Genomic DNA, 22,311 nt, shown 5'->3' with positions numbered 1-22,311 from the left:
TGTGCTGCAGCTGCTCATTTGATCTGTCTTTGCATATCCTCAAAAAAGAGCACAAGCACAAAGACTCAAAAATACCACACACATGCACGCATAGTAAAATTAAAACTATATATTCTAATAATGGAAATGCTCAATAGCACCACAGAGGATCTGAAATAATAACTCAAAATTCCATAGTAACTATTTAACTGTCTTTAAGCTGTTTACTTATTCTTTTTCATGGACGTGAGCTTTAACTTTGCACCAAGTGGAAGCACTATGCTTTATATCGGGCGGAGAGTATACCAATATCATATGTTGAACAATTCAGAGACTCTGTGAAATGAAACAGCGATTTAAAGGAAGAGAGCGACATAGAGAGGCAGTGCAGATAAACCTCAGTTAGGAGACTGCATATTCACGGGAGAGCAACAGCTTTCAACAGGTTATCACACGCCAGAGACAGAGCCAAGCTCAGTCTTTGAGCTGGCAGAGACCATAATGGAGAGAAAAGAGAGGGAGGCAAAGGAGGACGGGGCCAGGCGGGGGAAGGAGACTAAAGAAGAGTTATTAAGGTGATGTGAGGCAATGAGGGAAAGAAGCTCCACTGAAATGTTTTGACACAGAAAAAAGCAAATGTGACACAGGTACTTAAACACGTGTTTAAAAGCGGGCCAGTGACATCTCTCTCTCTGTGTGTGTGTCTTGTGTCTCTTTGGGCTTGCTTTGACATACACACACACAAGTGGTAATTGATGCTCCAACCTAAGCTGTTCATCCATTACGGCTTTGATGGAATAACTTTCCTTCAGGCCGTAAGGTTGGCCTTACTTATTTTTTACTTGATTGCACCGCTGTTTCATGGATCTACAGCCATCTTTAATGCGTTGTCCTCGGACACACTGCATTAGCTGCAGCAGCTTTAACTCGTGCCGCCAATGCATTCCCTATCAGCCGCGGTGTGCTAGAATAGGTTTGTGTGTAGTTTTGCAACTCTTACTGTATTTGCTCTGGCACAGTGTTCTATTGTGGCGCTTGGCTCAGATAAGAGAGAAGTTATGTCAACAGTGGGCACTGTGAAGGAGCCGCCTGGTCATGTTGACATTCTCCGACACTGCTTATTTACTCTGACCACAGAGTTCGTCAATAAGGCCGTCATTGAGGCCTTATTCACTGATGGCCAGGGGACTCTGAGAGTGGAGCCTCCTGCTGGATCAGACTGGTACTGGTTATGTTATTGTCAGGTGAGAAAAGAAATGGCATTCAAAGAATTCTGAGTTTCAAGCTTTTTTCTCACACCACACACACACACACACACACACACACACACGCCCACACACACAAATAGAATCTCATTGAGTCAGGCAGCATGAGTCTGCATATTGACTTGTGCTGAGCAGTGCTATCAGTACAGTAAAGAGCCAGTGGAGCAATCTATTTACAATTAGGGTAGGAAGAGGGGGGCTAAATTGACTTCTTTGAGAAAGATCTTGATTTTTATCAGCCAATCCCATAATCATGGCATCCAGGTCTTTCATTAAGCCTCTTTATGTATTTTATGCATCTTGCAAAAGCATTCCTATCCCATTTTATTACATTGTATCATGTTAAAACCAACAACAGTGAATATTACTGGGATTGTATATGATAGAGAAACACAAAATAATGCAAAATTGTGAATCTACCTCCTCAAATTTCTTTAACCCCAAAGTAAATTGCAACCAGAAGCCTTCAGATTTTATTTAGAGATAACTGAGTAAATTGGGCTAAAAGCCAAAGCACAATGATAGATCAGCTTAAAGTACATAATCTGTATTTAGCTCAAGATGATAACATTGTAACAACACATTTTGCAGCCCTACAACACATTTTTCAAAATGTATTTAAAAATATTGTTATGTTTCTTTCAGTTTATAATCATGCACTATTTTGTTGTCTATCTCATTAAAAAAATAAAATACGCTAAAATTTATAGTTGCAGCACAATAACATTTCTAAAGGTTTTTGGAATATGGGTAGTTCTTAAAGGAACTGTATTTTCATTTTTCCTCCAATCCAATCCTCTTCTCCTCACATATCTTTCCTCCACTACTTTCACATAGGTGCGAAATTTCAACTGCTCCAGCGTTATCCTCAGCAAACCAGAAAAAGGCAGATTTATAGCTTCCACCTGAGTAAGGAAGGTGTGACATGAAATTGAAACCCTCACCCACTACTATTTCACATGCATACAAACACACACAAAGAGAGAGACACTTCAGATTAAATCTGACCTCAGTATGAACTCAGTATCAAAATGTGATGGCTGGAAGGTATTTGAACCAAACCTGGTTAACAGGTTTTGTTCTGACCAGAAATATCTGCATAATGTAACAATGCTGAAATAATATAGTTACAAGGGGTTTCAAATATTTAGAAGTATTGGGTATATGCCACGCAATGACACACATTCTTACCTCAAACAAAATGATGTATGAATATTGACTAAAACGTAGCCACAAAAACAAGTATTTTATTCCCCCTGGCTGGAAACATTTGCTCATAAAAGCTTTAATTTCTTCCTTTCTGTTAGGAATCATCTCAACATTTGGTGTAAGAGCAAAAATGGAGAAATAAAAGACTGAAGGATAAGTTAGGGAAAAGAAATGGAAAGTGACAAATGGGAGATTTCCTACACAAGCCCATAAATCAAGAGGAACATGGAGGGCAGTCTGAGGCCTCACTTAAAAAGCCAAACTCCTTTTTTTTTTTGCTAACAGCCAAAGCTAACCACCTTCCTCCTATTACATGCACACAAACACCAACATGAAAATGTGTGTTCTGCCCTCATATTTGCACAGCACAGTCCCCCCCCCCCCCCCCCCCCCCCCCCCCCCCCCCCCCCCCCCCCCCCCCCCCCCCCCCCCCCCCCCCCCCCCAGATGTTGTGTGCTGCAATGGCATCTCTAAAGCTCTCCATTCGCCCTGGCTCCTACACAGCAGCCTGGCTTAATGGCACAGAAGCTGGTCTCATAAAATCACATACAGTTAGGAGCAGCGCAGGCTTCAAAAGCAAGCATGGAACAAACAGGCATGCATAAGTAAATCCTGTTCCTTTGCCCAAATAAAAGCACACACCCTTTGCAGAGGACATAGTAGTGCAGCTGTTTCTACAGGTAAGTAGGACAGGAAGATCTGGAGAAAGTGGTCCATAAAAAATTTGGTAATCACTAAAGAAGAGTAGAACCCAAAGTGAACAGTTTGCTTTGAAATATTTCCTCAAAAATAACAGCATGGCCGACAGGAGAAACTGTCAGCAGGTAATATTTCTAATGTTTTACAAAAATGTATATACGCTCTGTAGAAAGCTGAGTTGTTCTACTGTAGGGCTGTAGAGCTAAAAAGGTTGACTTAGAGTTGGAGAAACATGAGCTGCTGTTCACAACAGACCCAGAGACCAGTGGACTGATGAAGATCCAAAAGGACTTAGGATCTGCTTTCATTCTGAATGTTCACCATCTGCTTGGAGGAAAAGAGAGCCCATAGAGTAGTAGACAACCCTGTCAAGTGACAGATGACACAGTGCAGCAGAAGAGTGTGCGGGTGTGTTTTATGTGTGTACTGATGCATACAGTGTTTCAGTATTGATCCTCAAAGCAGCTCCACTTTCTGAAAGAAGATCTGTCTAATGGGAAAACACACATTTACCCATACACACTCAAAGCCGAACACAAAGTAGTTAAAATACTAAAAAAAAGCCAAAATCATAATTATTTCCTTAATCTTTCAGGCCCCAGCAGACTCAACCACCTATTCCAGGCAGCTGCATAGTTTACTTATATGAAAATCAGATTATCCATCCAGTTTCCATCATTACATACTGTAGTTCTACCCATGCAATGTCCAGTAACCAAGGATGACCAATCCTCTCATCATACCTCACTGCTTTGTCACACATTAGCCTGAGAAGTCTAGACTTTCCACATCACCAAAATAACTCAAAGACATGTTGTTTTGTTTCCTAACAACCGTAAAATGAAACAAGATGTCAGCAACTAATATAACAACCAAATTACACTCTAAGTCCAAAATCCTTCCAGTATCATTCTCACTTATACACAGTCTAATTATACGTAAATTATGTCTAAATAATAAAAAAGTATGCTATTTTTTTCATTTACTATAACTAATTAACTCATCTTGGTTTTTATGCCATTAGGTCGTAGGTGACTTGTAAACTAGCATCAATGAAGCTAGCTATAGTAGCACTAGTCAATTGCGTAAGATGATAGTACAATTTTAAAGTATCCCACAAACAACAACAATATTGCTTTGAACAGTCATTAAAAGCTGCTATTCATTTGATGTTGGTTACAATTGTGTCACATTACTGTGCTTCCTGTTTATCTTCTTTTACTGCCGTTGCTGTTGTGTAAAAACATTTTGTCAACATTGATGCCATAAATGAAAGTAATTTCTGCTCCATGAAAACTCTACAATGTTGTTGCTTTATCTACCAATGGGTAATTATGTTTCACATAACCTCTTAAATTGTTTTGACAAATAATGGCCTTAATATGTCTTTATTGACAGACTTTCTATTTCTTATTATGAATGAATTGTGTGTATTTCAGTCAGGGTGGAAGCAAAAACAGCCTTTAAGGACAACCACAGAAGGCTAAATGGAGTACAGCCAAGCTGCTCTGTTTTTTCTTCCCTTTGAGCTTTTGACTTGTGTTATAAAACATGCTTTATTTGGAAATGTTGAAATCCTTTCGGAAATCTGAGAGTTAAGGTAATAACTCTACATTCACTAGGGGGAAAAAAGACGTATTTTTGTAATGCTAAATGTGTTAGCCGCTAAAATTAAATGATGCTGGCAAAATGTAATGTTTCATGTCAAAATGTTATGAAATAATATATACACCAGCAACTGCTCAGTCAGACACAAAATGTGAAATCACCTCTTCTCTTAATATCAATTATTAATGACCAATTATAATCTCAAGGCTAAAGAACTGTTTTGAATCTTTAAATGTTCTTAAAATAAAGTTCTTAAAGTGAAATCTAAATAGGCTAATATCAGTATTGGCAGGCAAAAGCTAAGAACCAGAAATTAGAAATCTGCCAACAAATTCTGACTGTTGTAAGAGTTTCTTCTTCTTGATTTTGTAAAATTTAACTGTCCAAACTTTCTGTTCACAAGACAAAAGAAAATCTTAGGAAGACAGAAATGAGTTACCATGGTTATACAAACGAGGATGATGGAGGACTGTCATCAGCACAGCTATTTTGTTTTGTTCATGCTTATGTTAACAAGAATGAACTAAGGAAAGTAATCATAAATTTAATTGTTTGGTAAGCTGGATGTTTTTATTTTTTTATTATTATTTCTCCAGCGATGCAGTTTTCCTCAAGCACACCTAATGTGTAACTTTAACACTTATATAAAACACCTTGAAGTACATGTAAGAACGAAGAAATCTTAGGGTGTTAGTGAACCCTGACTAACCTAGTAAGCAATCGGCGAAGAAAAATGACAAAATTCCAGGAAATTCCTGTCAATGATTTCTCTGACCTTCTGACTGCTGGTGAAACTGCAAGGATGTCTGCAATACAGCCCAAACAAAAACAGAAAATATATTTGTGTCGCATTCCATATTTCGACATTTTGATAAGATGTGTATGAAAAGAAAATACCCAAGTAATTCTATTGGAAATTTCTTGACGACACTGAATTAAGTGCTTCTGTTTTGTTATTATTTGAATTGCAGTTAGAGACATACCAGCATTGTTGTAACTGAAGCAGGTGGATCTACAACACCAACAGACGAATACAGCAGTTGAGACAAGATGGACGGCTGCAATGCAAATGCCCAGGGATGAGGTAGAATTAGGCACCTGCATCATCCCACTCCATCCCCGCACCTCCACATGCTGCCCTCTCATCTGCCTGCCACTCTGTTTCCTCTCTCGTTTCTTTCATACAATCTCTCCACCACACAGCTCCTTTGATTGCCGTTTCCCGTGGGCATGCACGGTCACACACACACATACAAAAACAAATACAACACATGCATGCATAAAATCTCAAACGCAGCCCTTCCCCACTGCTCAGAGACAGTTGCGCCAGCTGAGTTTTGATTTGGGAAGAAAAGTTGCCTCTACAACAAATAATGACAGCCACTCGAGGAACAGGCGGCGCACCATTATCACACGAAAACACATAGACACACACAGTATAAGGGAAATGCTAAACTTTAAAAATAAAACATGCAAAAAAGAACTCTTTAAAGCAAGTTTAATCACATATACACACAGGCAGCCACCCACACATAGCCAGCACGAGCGCACAAGTGTATTCACACATCCTCCCATTATGCTGTATAACCAAAAGGCATTCAGCCATTTCAGCAGCGTTCTGAGAGGCAGCCAAGTAAGAGGTCTGTCAGTGCATTAGCCAGCATGTAATCATAGCCCAACCTCACTGCAATTAGAACTGGTTCTAATTCTTCACTGGAAGCACTGCCTTGTCCCACCGCTAATAGTTTACTTTACTCCAACAGCTGACAGACCCAACCCTGCTTCTCCTGGCATGGTTTTTTAAACTTGCACACACTCAAGCACCCACGGACGAGCTTGCTCGCAAACACATCCACAGCTGTGGCTTGTCTGTCACCACGGGAGATCAAAATGGATCCCGGTAATAGTCCCCCAGCCGTGTCCCACTTGTGCCACATCAACCCTGTGAGTGTGGACCACAATTCACTTCTTAAAGTATGGTGCTTTGAAAAAACTCCCATACTCCTGGAAGTTTTCCACATTTTGCTATGTCCACAAACGCAGACTTCCAACAGATTTGCAAAGTTTTGTGTGATTATGAAGTGGAAGGAGAATAGCATGTTTTTTTTAATGATATTTACTGTATATATAAACATTTGTGTGCAATGCATTTGTGCTAAAGACTGTAAGTATCTCCTTTTATGTTTTTTTCTAATGGTTTTAAATTGGAGTTAAGCATGGACTTTGACTAGGCTATTGAAGAAAATGACAAGACTTCAATTTCCTCTATTTACCTTTATGTCCAACTTGGACCAGAGTCCCTGATGTGCTGAAGTACCCCAACCCCAACCATGTTTTTCTCATTGTTTTGTCGCTTTTTCAATATGGTCCAAAAATGTTATTTTGGTCTTATCTGAACAGAACCCTCATTTTTTGTTGCAAATCTACAAACTCTTGACGCAAGATTTCTGCCATATAGACCAAAACTAATATTTGTTCTGTGAACAAATTCTCCCCCTTGAACAAGGACTTCCTGTATCTCTCTTAAGTTACTGTGGCTTCTTCTCTAAATATCACATAAAATTCAGATAAAACCCTATTAAGTTTATGGAGGCAATGTCACAAAATGGGGCAAAATTTAAAGGCTTGTAAGAACTTTATTGGCAAGGAACTGTAAATGTTTCACAAACATGACAAAGAGCAATAACCTCAAATCATTAAACAATTACAAAATAAGTAAAAGCCTGAAAGCTCCTGGAAGTTCCTCACAGAAAGAGGCAGGTGTGAGGAGGCTAGGTGGTAAGAAAGAGCCGCATTGGGAAATTGTCTAATGAAGACTGAGGAAGAGGGAATGCTCCCAATACTGATGGTATTGCTATTAGCCTGTGAGCGTGAGGACTTGGGTGTCACTTCAAAGCATTCCCCACTATTAATCAGAAGCTATCCAGCCCTCCAGAATAGGCCCTGCTGGCTTTGCTGCTAAACACTCCTCTTAACATCAACACAATGGAGCTATCATCGCACCCGTTACGCTATGCCTTGGCCAGACAGCACACCTTTATCTCGGCATTTACATTACAACCTCACAGCCAATTAATTTACCTGCCACGTGGAGTTGGCAGTGGCAAGGTAGTGTACACAAGTGTACATTTCAGTTGTGCGCTGGTTTGTGTGTTACAAAGGGAATGGGGGGAAGGAGGAGTCCACCTGGCTCGGGTTGCACCCAGCAGGCTGCGGGTTTGGCCTTGGGGGATCTTTATGAAAGCACCTGCAAGAAGCTGCAACCACAACACCACCAGCCCAATCCCGTCCTGAGCTGGCTCTCACCTGCCATCCCCAGGCCGTGGCTTAGCGCCCCCTCCAACCCCCATCCCCTTAATGTTTCCCCTCCAGGCAGCCCTGGCAGCAACAGCCACTCAGCGACTCAGCTGGATATCAGCAACCAAGACTGAGGATTAACTTCCACACTGGCACTGTCTCTTTAGCGCTAGATACATTAGATACAATGCTAATCCGTAACTTCTACTCTTTTTTCTTTTGCTTATGGATGCTGCGAGAGACAGTACTTTCTCTCTGTCTTTGGAAGCAAAATAAGAGCCCACAGGGCAGAGGTGAAGTATTTCTTTTCTTTTAATCAGGGCAGTTGCCTATTGGCTCTCTAATAAAGAAAGTGTCATCTTGTAAATCTGCACATTCATGTTATACAAAGATGAGAGGGTTTACAACACAAGCTGCTCTCCCCCTCTAAGTGTCCTCTTGTACTGTACTGAGATTCTCCAGACTTTAGCGGCGCTGAAGGGATGAGATAACCGCTCACTGTTCTGAGAAAGGGCTGTCAAAGCTTTGTTTTTTTCCTTCTTTTCCTTTTTTTCTCATTCTCTCTAAAGGATATAAAAAAGCTGGAGCGGCAGTTGCAGAAATAGTCCTGTTTCTATAATTAGAAGTAAACAGATGAACCAGACTCTCAAGCTTTCTCTGTCCCACTGGCCCCACGGCCTCCTGGGAGGCAAGATGTGTGAGTCTGTGTGACATGCTTGTGACATGCTTGTGCGGGGTGCAAGTGTGTGTGTGTGCATCTTTTCTGTTTGAGATGCACCAGTAAGTGTATAACAGCATGTGACAGTGTGCATCTAGTCTTGATGTTGCTTTGCACTGTCTGTCTGTCGGTCTGTCAGTCTGGTTGCATGTCTGTGATTTTTCTCGTCTTCACCACATACACAAACACACACACGCCAATACGCACGCACACACAAAAGTCTATCCCATCCCCCACCCTCGCTTCTTCCTCCCATCCCCCTGTAGGTCACTGGATGGGCACAGCAAGACGAGCTAATATGAGCTAATATGCATGAACCAACAGCAGACAAACACACATCTGTTGCAGCAGAGCCAGTTGTTTGCCCCACATCTCATGCTGTATCACAGAGAGGATGCAGTGTAGCCTAGTGGTCATAACAGGCAAAGAGGTCCAGATGAAAGAGAAATGCAAATTGGTGCTAAACGTTATCATTGAATGACCCTTTTTTCCTGACATATAGCTTCAGTAAAAATAAAGTATCTCCTTTCTTAATTCTAGACTAGAATTCTATTTTTTTTATAGAGCTAATATTTACCAGGTTTAAAGTAGTTTAAATCCATTATCTTAAACCATGACTACATTTTTGACAACATGGGACAGGGTAAAAGAGAATGTGGACATAACTGGAGGTTAAAGATAAGGGTCATCAAAACATATCTTGGTTAATAAAAGTTAAAGAAGCTGAAGAAATCTGTGAGATTGTCAAGTTTCCTTTCAATTGACATCCAGGCATCTGGCTCGATGGTTTCAGGGCCCTGGAATTCCTGACGTTAATCATCTCTATCTGGAATAAAGGCCTTCCACACCCTTATTAAGTATGATGCATCTTGATTTGATGGCAAATCTTTGTACATTTCCAGGAGTACTTTCCAAGGTTCCCATGACAGTGCAATTATGCAATTATCAGTGCAATTATAAGATTATCCTCTGTACACACATTTTCTACATACTGTTAGTAGTAAAGATAAACAGATAAATTGACTAGAATCAGTAGACTTTCATCTTGACTTGACAGGCACCCATACAGGTGAAAACTCAAGAATTCAACTGTTTTATTGTTGAATAAAAAGTAGAATTTTTATTCAACTTACAGGCAATACAGGCAATGCAATATTGCCTGTACTGTATTTACAGGTAATACCTAAGTTCTAAAAGGATGCACCAACCCTCTTCAGATTGGATGTTTATTACTGACTGAAAAAGACTCAAAGTTAGATATTTTCTGTATCAGTGAGGTGTTGTAATAGAAAGTTGGGAGAAGAACAAAGGGCATAAAAAGCAAACTGCACTTATGTTGGCTTTTCATTTAGACTCCTATAATGGTAATTTTCCCTTTAGTGCTTTGTACTTTTGCAATTTTGATCACTTTGTACCTCAAACCTTTTGTTGCACTGGCGATGGTGTGAATTGGCCTAAGGTCAATTGCAGCAGATACTTATAAAAGTTGAGACACAACAAAGTTGCTTTAATTTATCAGTTGGTCATGGATCATGCTGTGTGTTAAAATGTTGGACGCATTTTTTGATATCTTGGTTAGGATAACTTTCTACATTATTCAAGGAATACACACAATAACTGTTGGTTACATTTAGTAACACTTACCATGCTAACCCACTGTTAATTGATTGAGACAGTTTAAGATGTCTCCATGATATAGGGATCCTCAAATTCAGGCCTCAAGGGCTGGTGTCCTGCAGGTTCAAATCAAATGCTGAGGTCATTAGCAGGACTCTGGAAAACTTGACTGCATAGTGGGGAAATAATTCAGCCATTTGACTGAGGTGCTTGAACCAATGTCTAAAAGTTGTCCTGCAACTTTTAGACATTGCAGTTGTCTAATGTTTCAATGTCTAAAAGTTGTCCTGCAACTTTTAGACATTGAAAGTTGTCTAAAAGTTTCAAAAGTTTTAATGACATGCCTCAATCCATGCCTCAATGGCATGGATTTGAGGAACCTTGCATAATTGCCTTTTCTCTATTTTAAAATATTAGCAAAACTCTGTTTTACAGCAACTGTGATGTCACATTTGCTTCTAATACAAATAAATAAGTGTTCGGAGCATCAAGACCAGAAATAAATACTGCGAATGCCTCAGGATTCTGTGAATGTTTTCTTTTTCAAACAAAATTCTGTACAATAATAAAAATTCAAGCCTGCAACAATAATGCATACAAAAATTTTCCAAGAAAGTTAAAAAATAATAATTTTGTTCAGAAAGTATTTGCATTTGTTTGAGGTGCTTTTCTTGTTCGTTTAATAGCATATTTCAACTTCAGCAGACACAAACTCAGCCGTTGGAGGGTTTAACAGTGCACCTGTCCCCGCCTCATAACCAACCACAGGGTGCCTCAGAAAGGAGGCTGGACATCTGGAAAAACCTAAGACACAGACACACACACGCAATCCCACCCACCCACCCACAAACCCAAACACTGACACACATATATTCATCCACTAACAACACTAACACTGACCGCAAATCAAGTGACAACAATGAAGCCATTGCCCCCCTTTTTTTTTCTTCTTCTTCTTCTTTTTATTGAGCATTCACATTAACAAAATTGGAAAAAAAAAAGTAATCTGGATTTTACGCATGAGCCGTTAATGATGTCTAACAGCTGTCACATGCAATACAGCAACGCACTGAGGTGGGCCTGGGGCAGCTTGATGAGAAGCCGCCTGATGTTGGGAGAGGGTCAGAGAAGGAGGAGTAAATGCACACAGGAGGAAAAAGAAAAAGGAAACACAGAACTAACGTGGTTGATTTGGGGTAAATGAATCGGTCTATATGCCATTTAGTCAGAGGAAGTGAAATAAAACTACTGAATTCCTAATTCAGCTTCTCGCTTCCTTATATTTAGTTCATAATAGATGAGAGGGCTTTGAAATTCGATGCTCTGAAACCCAATAAAGGAAGGTATTTTCATGCCCATCACTCTCACCTGCAGATCTTCTTTGTGTTGGACCTGTGTGCACGCCCTACGCTCGAGGCGAGGGTTGTGTGGCATTGTGCCACATGGTGTAAGTTTGGGGAGGAAGCAGTTTGAAGAGCAAGTATCTGTTGTAACATGGCTGCTGAAATTCTCTCTGAAAGACAGATCTCAAACAGTTGGAAAAGTTTTCCTGATGACCCGAGAATTTTCTGAAACAGAGGCAGAATACATTTTTTGATTTGATTTATAAACATACTAGAATGGAAATAATTTTTTTTTAAAATGTACTGAAAAAAATGTCCATGGCTTTATGGATCCTTGAGTATACTGAAAATATTTTACTCTTGTAGATAAAACTATTCACAATTATGTCAAGGGCTAACCCTCTCAACAATACCTGACCGGCCTTGCCAAACGTTTGAGTTTGCAGAAGTGCGGTGTCATGGGGAAGGGGGCAGATGGTACCGGCAGTAGCAGCTCCAGGCAAAGTGCTATTTTAGCCAGGTATAGGATGCCAAGCAACGGCAGACTCCAGGCGAACTCCAGTGACTGCCCTCCCTGAGCCGTGTCATCTCACAAAGATCCACAAATGAGTCTAACAACAGGCCATAGAGGAGACCAAGTTAAATGAGTGACCTATGTCCTGTCCTAACACCTTCTCCAGTTCATCTCACCAAGTTGCCTTTTGAGAACATCCACAAATATTTAGAAAGACAGAATTTGAACACTTTTTAGTAAATTTTGGTGTTAGGAAGCTACATAAATATGTTGGACAAGGAAAAAAGTGATGACATCCTCAACTTGATATATGGCTAAGAGTTAGTCAGACATGAGGCCATCATTTTAAATAACAGATTGCTGCAGGCTTTTAATACTACTTTAACCACACACAGTCCAAATTTCTTCAGGTTCACACATGACATTATGTCCTTTTGGCACATGCACCCAGGGAAACCTAGACCAATGTTCTTCCAGTTCCCAGTTCCCAATATCCAGTTCCCAAATGATAAAAAGTAATACCTTAGTGTCTTATCGATGCACATTTTTTTGCATTGGGTTAGGATTACTGACAGGAGTAACGGTCTGGTTTCCAGGTTTTGGTTGGGCTTATGAATGAGAGCATGACAGCAAAGAATTTAGGAACCTGAAAAGCACCGAGACTGGTGGTGCCTGAGAATGACGGGGCTTGCAAACCAACCTTGCCAGTGGATACTTGTTCCTGTTTTTGCTAATTCTAGCAATTTAAAACAACCAACTATGACAAAGTTCATAGCCTTGAGATACAATGGTATAATAAATGCAATAAATGTCTGCTCTTTTGTAAGTTCGAAGACAGCTAAGTTTGTAGCTGTTTTCTCATTGCTGTGAAGTAACAATGACTGGGTTACTTCACAAAGTTTTGTCAGTTGAAGTTGTAGGATGAAGGCTAGAGTTGGAGACTTGGAGAAGCATTTGATCGTGCACATGGGTGAATGGGACAGTGTTTTCAGTGTGTGATATGACAAAAAAGTTCTTAATTTTTTAAGTCCATTTACTGAAAGCCAAGGAGGCAGACAAAGGAATCTGGGAGCCTCGACCAACGTTACTTTGAATAGTAGAACAATTGCGACTGAGCAGAGAAATAAGCAACAACTAACTTAATGTTTTTTGTGACAGTTAAATCATTTGGCAAGGCTTTACAACAGAATTTTGTTTTGTTTTTTACCATAAGAGTCCACTTTGTTTAGGCAAAAAGCAAGTTTCTGATCTGGAAAAAACATGCACGTTCTTGAAAACAGAGGTCACAGTTCATTAGCAAGTAAACCCAAGTGTGGTTCACTTACAATGGAAGCATGAATGGACTGTCAAATAAAGAGAGAGATTGAAAGTGAACTAAATGGTGAAAGTGACACATGATTTCTTGACACATAGGGGATCTAAAAACTTATAAATTGTTACAATTCCTCGCTCTGAGTCTGTGCAACACCAACATGTCATACTCTCTTTTTTTTGCCATTTTTATCTCTACTGCTGCATTCTTGCCTTGTATACAGAAAAACAAGTCTGGATAAGTCACTGACTGGCATGCTGCTCATACTGGGCAGCTTCTTGTGATAAAAGCCAAAATGAGCAGTTGATGTAATTACATGTCATTGTCCAGACAGTTTGGTCCACCTTCAAAAATAATGGCATAAACATGGATCAAATCAAAATGAAAGTCTGACATTTTTTCACCATTTCTCTCCTGTTTGCAGCAAGTCCCTTAGACTGCACTGATCTGAAAGAAACTCTTAATATTCATTAGTATAGCATTGTATCCCACTGATATGAAACTTCTCAGTTTGAGTTGCTAAAATCATCTTTAAATAAATCCAATGGATAGCCTTTCACTTCTCTGAGGATGTATGTCCCTTCCTTCTCCAAACTCATGTCATAAGACATTTTGTCTATTACATGTAAGATAATTGTTACTGATATCTACTTCATAGAACCTCACTTAAAAAAATCTGAGCTATGCCTTTGAACAGCACAGCCAAGGATCCTCAAGGACATAAGGTGGGTATAAGCTATGGCACAATCTTTTAAGTGCTCACAAAACATGAGCACCAAGGCCTTGAAATAGAAACCTCCTTTTCCTTAAACAACTGTTAACCACTCACTGAGGTTTGCTAACTCCACCAGAGACACCCATGCTTGTCTTTGAAGGGTCTCCTCAACAATCACAGACCCATGGGATAGTCCTGCAATGAGACATTCAATAAAGCTCTCTGTAAAGTTATTTATTCCTCTTCGGGGGGGGAGGGAAAGGGGCAAAGGAAGACAAGACGGCTAACATTTGAAGGGAGGGGGTCTAAGATATCCAGCTAGGACATAAAAACCAAGGGAATGACAGGGACATCCTACCAGTAAACAATAAAGGGGGTGGAAGGGACTGTTTTTTATCTTTAACAGCAGCTGTAAAACACACACCAAGCTGGGGTCTGCAACAATGGCCCAGAGGCAGAGAAGGGTAGCTAAAACAGAAGTGGCAGGAAGACCACTGCTTCCCAGACACGAGGGTTTTCCTGCTGGAAAGAAAAGAGACTGAAAAAATGGAGGGGAAGAGACTGGGAGGACAGCTTATGGAAAGAGGGAAGGACAGATGTAAAGGAAGGGGAGGCCGACCGAGGAAGATGACACAAATATGACCTTTGATTATATGGGGTGTTTAGAGCAGAGCCCTGAACCCCCACGCTGCTTTCACACAGCCACACCTCAGCCAGAGTGGCCTGATCAGAACAATATGGCTGAAAGATGAACCCGCAGCCATAAATGCCAGCAGTGGAAGACAGCCCCACTGTGTCTCTGCGCACTGACACTGCCCAACATCTGAATCCAGGGTTCACAGCCAAAGACAAGTCTGTCTCCAACTTTTGCGCTGGAGCCAATGGAAGATAAAATTTCTATTTCAAAGTCCTTCTAAAGGAACAGGCCAAATTAAACAGCATTAGATGCATTTAAAGGTCTTACTGTTTCAGGGAGTACACAAAGAGAGGAGCCGCTCCAATGTCACATTCCCAGAACACAGTGCAAGTGTAAACTATAAATCGACCACCTGGCGTGCGTTACAAATGACCGACTTGTAGTAGGTGAGGATGGACAGAGGCAAATGGGAGCTGACGGAATTTCCATTGGCTCTAAGCAACACGGTTCAGCGAGTAAGAAGGTGGAACTGCATGCCGGCGCCCGCTGTAGCCTAATTACCGCCAAACTTACAAATCTGCGCAACAAACAAACAAAAAAAAAAAAGAATATTTTCTCCCATACTATGTTTAAAATTCTGCAACCCTGCTGGGAACGATGCCAAGGGAGAGTGTTGCAGCTGCCGTCACTCTTTTCAACAGCAAAAGGTGTCGGAAGCGCTCGCGATAAATACCTCTGCAAAGTCAGACGAGGCCTTTCATGGAGCCACATCAGAAACCTGCCTCTCAGTGCATTTTTACATCAACCCTGAAATATTCATGCTCTTTGTAAAGTATTCATGTGAACTAGTGTGCAAGTTAGTCCCCAGGGGGAGAAAGTGCAGAGAAACTGAACACACTCAGCAAGCACCACGCACGGTTTGTGTTGTTATGTTGCTTGCACACAGGTCACTCAATGGAACGCTAATGACCTGGCCCATCAAGATGAACAACCCTCAACCAGTTTGACATCCTAAAACTCCAGACTTGCTCATATTAATTAAGGAGAAATACGTAAAAAAAAAAAAAAAAAAAAAATTCAATTCAATTAAGTAGACCATAGACAGGCTCCACTAAAAAAGACATCTCTATTTTCATGTAATATTATTATTTGAGATGGGACTTGAACTTTGATTTAGACATTTAGATCATTTGTAATTTCTTCACTTTTTGTTGTATTCTAAATGTTCTGAATGGTGATCGGAGCGTCAAATACTAATAGGTCAGATTTTCTTTTCCCATTTAAGACTTGCACGCCAACTAAGAACTCAAAATTTTTGGTCTAGATACTTACATTAACAAGAGCATGTGCTCTGCTATATTCATTTTCTGTTAGATTCAAAATTACTGTCTCTATAAAAGAACCTGCGGCACGTTGTCTTTTTTCCTTTTTTCATTTTGTAACCCAAACAATAAAAAGTCTGACTTGGTCAAAATTGGAACTGGCAGGTCAGTCCTTAAAGAAAATTGGAAATCGATATTGGAGAGGAAAAGCGTAATTGGTTGTATCTCTAATTACTCTTAAATAAATAAAAAAATAAATAAATAAATATCTCCGGAAACAAAACAAAAAAAAATATATTCAGCTTTGAGTTCAAATTACTTCAATGTAATAAAGAGAACCAGTTTCACAAAAATGCTCTTATAGTCCACTGAAAACGTGAACTTACAAACGAGAACAGTCTGTTTCAACATAACACATCTATTGTTTCAGTGCATCACCACCTGAAAAATGAAAATCATGAATAATTTCAAATTAAGCTTCATTCCTCATCCACCCATTTGCATTATGACATGCTTGACATTTTCATATAATATTAAAACAATAAATCAAATACTGCAAATCAGCTGAATGTAATAGCAAAATAATTTTCATAGAACCCAGTACAGGTTTTGAAATCATGTGAAGTTATGTCAGGCTGTTCTGTAAGTTAATTTAATCAAAAGCAGAAAATGTAAAGAATTAAATCATATTTATGTGCAGGACAACAGGGCCGCTTTTCAGTCCCTCCCCATGTGTTGATGACGAAACAAGGAGAACAATAAAGCGCCTCTGCTGCTCATTGAACAGTGATGACATTTGGAGGATAGGTCTGCATGTTGACGTTGTTCAATAGGCACACAACGTCTGATTGGTGTAAGCACCTGCAACGCGCAACCAGCGTTAGCCTTCATGTTTCCAATGAAACATCTGCATGCAGAAAGAGAAAAAAAAGGTGCACAAATGCAGCAGGCTCTCCGTGGATACATGAGCAATGCCAAAAGCAAACATGTGTGGTGAGAGATGAATGGTGAACAGCGCCCATTAATTCTCTTGAATGACTAATTATGCTTCTTGTTTATCTGGATTTATTTATTTTTTAGAATTAACTCACAACCTTCACAAACATTTGATTTGAAAAAAGAAAATCTTTAGTCAGCCTGCCACAACACTGTGTATTAGAAATAAAAAAAACCTGATATCTAAAATGTTTGGAAATATGAGACAAAACACATATAGGAGGTTCATGGTGTTCTTATCCAACTGAACCAGCTACACAAATATTTAATTTTGTACAGTTACAGCTGTTAAAATTACTTTTAAGTGGTTCAATATGTATTAGAATTTTTTTTTCCACAGCTGAGAAACACTCAGATGCATCATAAGCGTCTTTTTAGAAGCTTCATTAGCATATTATCACAGAACAGCATTTTAGAAGCGAAACTGTTTGATGCACTAAATGCATGCTTTGACATAAACACCATCTACTTGCAAAATAAAAGCAATTACAACATCTGCAAAATTTGCTTTTTTCATATACTTTTGTGTATTTTTTATAATAATGCCAAGCTTAAATAAATTTAATGACTAAGATGTGTCAATTGTGGCCCTGAAGTGTTAAAAAATGAATTGAAGCTATAAATATATAGATTTGTTAATGTCTGCTTAGTTGGAGCTTTGGTGTGGAGTTGCTTTTCTTATGTATTTTCCTAATAAATCTGCAGTGTGCAGTCTAAGAGGTACATTTTGACTCTTTTCATGCTCTCCTGCTTGTAAACGTGCTCATTTGGGTTAAGATGATACCTAAGTCACTTGTTAAACCTGATGCATGCACTGTGAACACATTTGCACCCAGACACTTCAAAGCCCAATGCAGAATGGGATTTTTCCCCCGGCATTGCTTGTATTCCTTTAACACCCCCATTAGCTTGCATTGTAGAGCATGAAGACCTTTCCACCCGAGCTTTATACCTTTAATGTTTGACCTATAGAGGTTTTGGTTAAGTGATGGCGCTGGGGTGACACCTATGCGTTTTACGTGAAGTGACAGATTCTCCTGAATGCATGCAAGATAGAGAAAACCAGTGCACATATGGTGTGTCTAAAAATCAGACCAGGTCCTTGACGGATTCTTTTCTCTTTTTTTTTAAATTGCATGGCATTTTAAAATCAAATCACTATTTGTTTAGCAAAGCTGCCTTCATTATCTTTTGGAATAAGCTGATTCAAGTGTAGATTTGGATTATTCAAAAAACGTCCAATTATGAGCTTAATGCAAATTTCATTTTATTATATCGTTAGTTTATGTTTGAGCAGTTAATTTCTGTCGAAAGTTACTCGCGAGAAGCAAAATCTAATATGTTTTTTTCTGCTTTGCACGACACCACACAATGCCATATCACATACGCTGAGGTCGCATTTGAAACAACAGAAACCCCCCCATCAAGAGCAGAGAATAATGTCAAAACCTCCGTGGATATTCCACTGACCTGAGTGGGGAGCCATCGGTATGTGTGACGGGTAGTACTTCCCCGGTGGGAAATGACCGGCGTGCTGCACGGAGCTGTGGCCCGAGGGAGCGATCCGAGAGGCGGCTCGGTGCACCAGGGCGCCCCGCTCCGAAAGGAGGTGCGCCGGAGCAGCAAAATCCCGTCCTTCCATTCCGCGGGAATGTTTAGTAATCCGAAATCCGGACGGGGAAGGTCAGTGAAATCGGATGCAAACCCATAAAATAATCCTTTCCCTTCGTTGTCTATGTGTTGCATTCGGTCGATCGCAGGCTTCTCCAGCCAAAAGCGCAGCTCCCGATCATCTTTTCTGTCAGGGCAGAGAAATTCAAAGCGACTGTCACAATCAAGGAAAATTAAAAACTCAACCACGATGCAACAACTCTTGCACTCTCCTTTTATATTTTTAAAAAGGCTCATTGCCTATATGATAAAATTATGATTTATTTAATTAAAATCTTTCCACTCGTCTTTGCATTAACGCTTTTGCGAAAAAGAAAAACAACTGCCAGTTCGAGTGAAATCTCCTTACCAAAGTAGCCACAATGCATGCAGGCGACTACCGAGGCGTCACTGCAGGCTCAGCTTCAGCTCTATTGATCAGCCTGGGATGCATAGGCCGATATGGCGAAGTACACACACACACACACGCACACACACACACCCCGACGTGCACGCACACATGCACAACAAGCAGATCTTTTAGTCTTAAAATCTTTATATTCTGCATAATCTTTTCAGATAATCAATCCAAATGACATGTCTGCAAATATCACTCCAAAAAAAATAACAATATTGATATACAATAGGCTTTTTTTTTTTTTATAAACTATGATTTGCAAAAAATAAAAAATACAAAACTACCAGAGGATTGTGTTTTAAGAGGGGGAAGTTATTGCTTATCCATTTGGGTTAAAATGATGGTACTCAGTCTACATCCCAAGGTAAACAACGCTGCCTTCCTTCTCCTGCTCCTTCCATTGTCTCGACTTGATGCAGACGATCTTTCCTGCTTCTGTTATCTCCAATCCCAAACTGTGTCCACATTTTACTGCAAATTGATTTTAATCTACGTGAATGGGAATATAAATATATATACGTAATATTTTCCAATTTAATTTAATAAAACAATTTTTAACAAATCTGGTGGATTGGAAAAGAATAAAAAATATATATATGTTCATATATTGTTTCAACTGGAGAGATACTGACACCTAAATGAACATGAACAGAGTTCATAAGATTCAACGATATGTCACAAAGCAAAATAAATATTTATTATGAAAAAATATCGCTGCTATACATTTGGTAAGATATGCAGCAGCTCCTAAAAGGCATGCTTTTTATGGGTGTATGTGTGTGTGTTGGCGTGCACACCCCTGTGCACACCCCTGCTTGAGTTGGTGTGTGTGCCTGCGTGTGTGGGGGTGTGTGTGTGCGAGTGTGAGTGTATGTGAATAACTGCACTCTCACTGTCTTTATCTGACTTGACCTATTTCAGGTCAGGTAATCAAATTGAGTAGTAAATACATTATAGTGACATCCTCTGACACAAAACAAAAAAAAGGCATTATTTGGTCTAAATTGGAAAACAGCCTTCATAAAATGAAATAAAATATAATTTGCTGTTAAATGTAGGAATCAGACATGTCATTCCCTCAGAGAACATTGCCAGTAATTAAAGAAAATAAAGCAGGCAATCAAAAGGCAGACCTGGGTTGCATTACCAAATTATTAGAAATATAAATACGTTTTTTTATTTTGTTTTGTTTTTTGTCATGGTGTCAGTCTGAGGTCCCACAGGGCTACTTCTTCAGAAAGAAAAAAATCCATTTGCAATAAATTTAATTATAAAAAAAATACATTTATGACATTTGTAGCATATGTGAATGACCAAGGATATTGTTGTTATATTGACCATTTCATTTCAGCTCTATCATTACTATCTCCAAGTGCAGCTCACAATTCAGAGCTAATGCAACAATAAAATCGCTCCAAATGCAAGGGGAGGAAAAATCCGTCTCAGCTGAGAGGTTCCTGTGTTAATTTGTGTGCATGCATGTGATTTCACAAGGTGAGACGTTTACCCAAAAAAAAAAGGCCACGCTGCAGCATTTAGGTCGTCGGTTTGTGGTCTGGAAGGGGGAATCCAAGGTGAATGGCCGCCCGTCAGGGAGGACTGCCTTTGTCTTCACACTGAGAAAGCGCTTTGCAGTCGGCCATTACCTCCCCCATTTCGCCATGCTGTTCCTTCCACCCTGGATTCCCCAGTAATGAGCGAGGAATAAAATAGTTGACGCATTTACGAGAATTAGGAGCAGCTACAGCTTTACGTGGTTCAAAATCTGAATTTATCAGTGTTTTGGTTTGATCCGCTTTTCAAACGTGCCGACACGGCTTCGCTTACCAAATAAATAAATGCTTCGTTTTTATTTTAAAAATTAAAAGTGTGGAATTTTGACGACTGTCAGCTGCATTTACAGATTAGCCAAAACGCTGCAAAACAAATTATGACTTGTGGGTCGGGTCTTGAGAAAACAAGCCGACCTCCGCGGGTAAGCTGGCCGGCAGAGAGTGCTCCTTAGCCGGTCGCGTTTGGGCATGCATTCCGCTCTCCTCCCCGGTAAAACCTAGCCTCTCGGAATTTGTAACAAGCTGTCGCAATTTACGGACACCACAATTTAGTGAAATTTACAAATAGATTATATAAATTCCAAATCCTTCTTACAAACGTTTATTTATTATTATCATTATTATTTATTTTTCCTAAAATATAGATGAGTAAATGACAAATACGTAGGTGAAAAAAATCTCAAAGAAAATGGAAGGTAATTACAGAAACTGCATCATGCAATAATAATAATAATAATAATATTAATAATACATTTAATAATAAATTAATGGCTATTCCAGAGGATGGACACATCCTGCCTTGTTATTTGGAAAATTGCAACAATGTGCTGTGTGTAATGCACAGCATGTCACATCCAGAAAATGTGGACAAAACACAGCCTCAGTCATCTCGTAGCGAGGAGCCAGGGCCTAAAATGTTTTATTAAATTAAAATAAAAGAAATATCAAGTATATAAAATTACTACTTACTGGTGTGTTAAATCCTTGCATAACAATAAATTCTAAAATCACAAAACTCTGGGACAGAAGGTGCAAGTGCGACGCCCATTTAAAAATCAGAATCTGAGATTAGTGTGGCTAGAGTGGAATATCTCCATCTGAGGCTGTGCAGTAGTCTGCTGCTTCAGTCTGTGAAAGCAGAGGCCAGTGGGACTGGGGCTTCCGGCCTGGCTGGATTGCGGCTCGGATCTCCAAGCAGCGGTTTCTCTCCCGATGCAACTGCGCACCTCGGCGTCTCTGGGGCAGGGTAAACACGCCCTCCCATTGGTTGGATAAGTGCATGTTAATGGATTCGTGCCGCCCGCCCGCAGATTCGGCGGCCTGCGATTGGCCCGCAGCGAAAGCCAATGCCGTGCTGACTGACGATGGCAAACTGAGTGAAAAGCGCCAGATTTAAAGCGCCTTAATGGTGAGACTGTTCACAATGACGCTCAATGCATCAGACCACAACCTAAAATGA

The 22,311-nt window shown here is 39.9% G+C and overlaps 1 protein-coding gene across 2 annotated transcripts in view; it reads right to left on the bottom strand.

Annotated features, from left to right (window-relative positions):
- Window positions 1–22,093, bottom strand: part of bahcc1a (BAH domain and coiled-coil containing 1a) — a 74,627-nt gene extending 52,534 nt beyond the window's left edge. The window contains exons 1-2 of one of the 2 annotated variants that reach the window (XM_028042054.1): window positions 21,822–22,093; window positions 18,702–19,029 (exon numbers count right to left, since the gene is read on the bottom strand). In XM_028042054.1, coding sequence (XP_027897855.1) covers window positions 18,702–18,873 — 172 coding nt within the window. In that variant the 5' untranslated portion in view covers window positions 18,874–19,029; window positions 21,822–22,093. The remainder of the gene's footprint in view (window positions 1–18,701; window positions 19,030–21,821) is intronic. The other variant, XM_028042053.1, reaches the window with a different exon arrangement.
- Window positions 22,094–22,311: the final 218 nt, after the last annotated feature.

This window comes from Xiphophorus couchianus, chromosome 16 (genome assembly GCF_001444195.1).
Source record: "Xiphophorus couchianus chromosome 16, X_couchianus-1.0, whole genome shotgun sequence".
NCBI lineage: Eukaryota > Metazoa > Chordata > Actinopteri > Cyprinodontiformes > Poeciliidae > Xiphophorus > Xiphophorus couchianus.
Note: the sequence above shows the minus strand (reverse complement) of the source record. Positions and strands in the feature narration are given on the sequence as shown.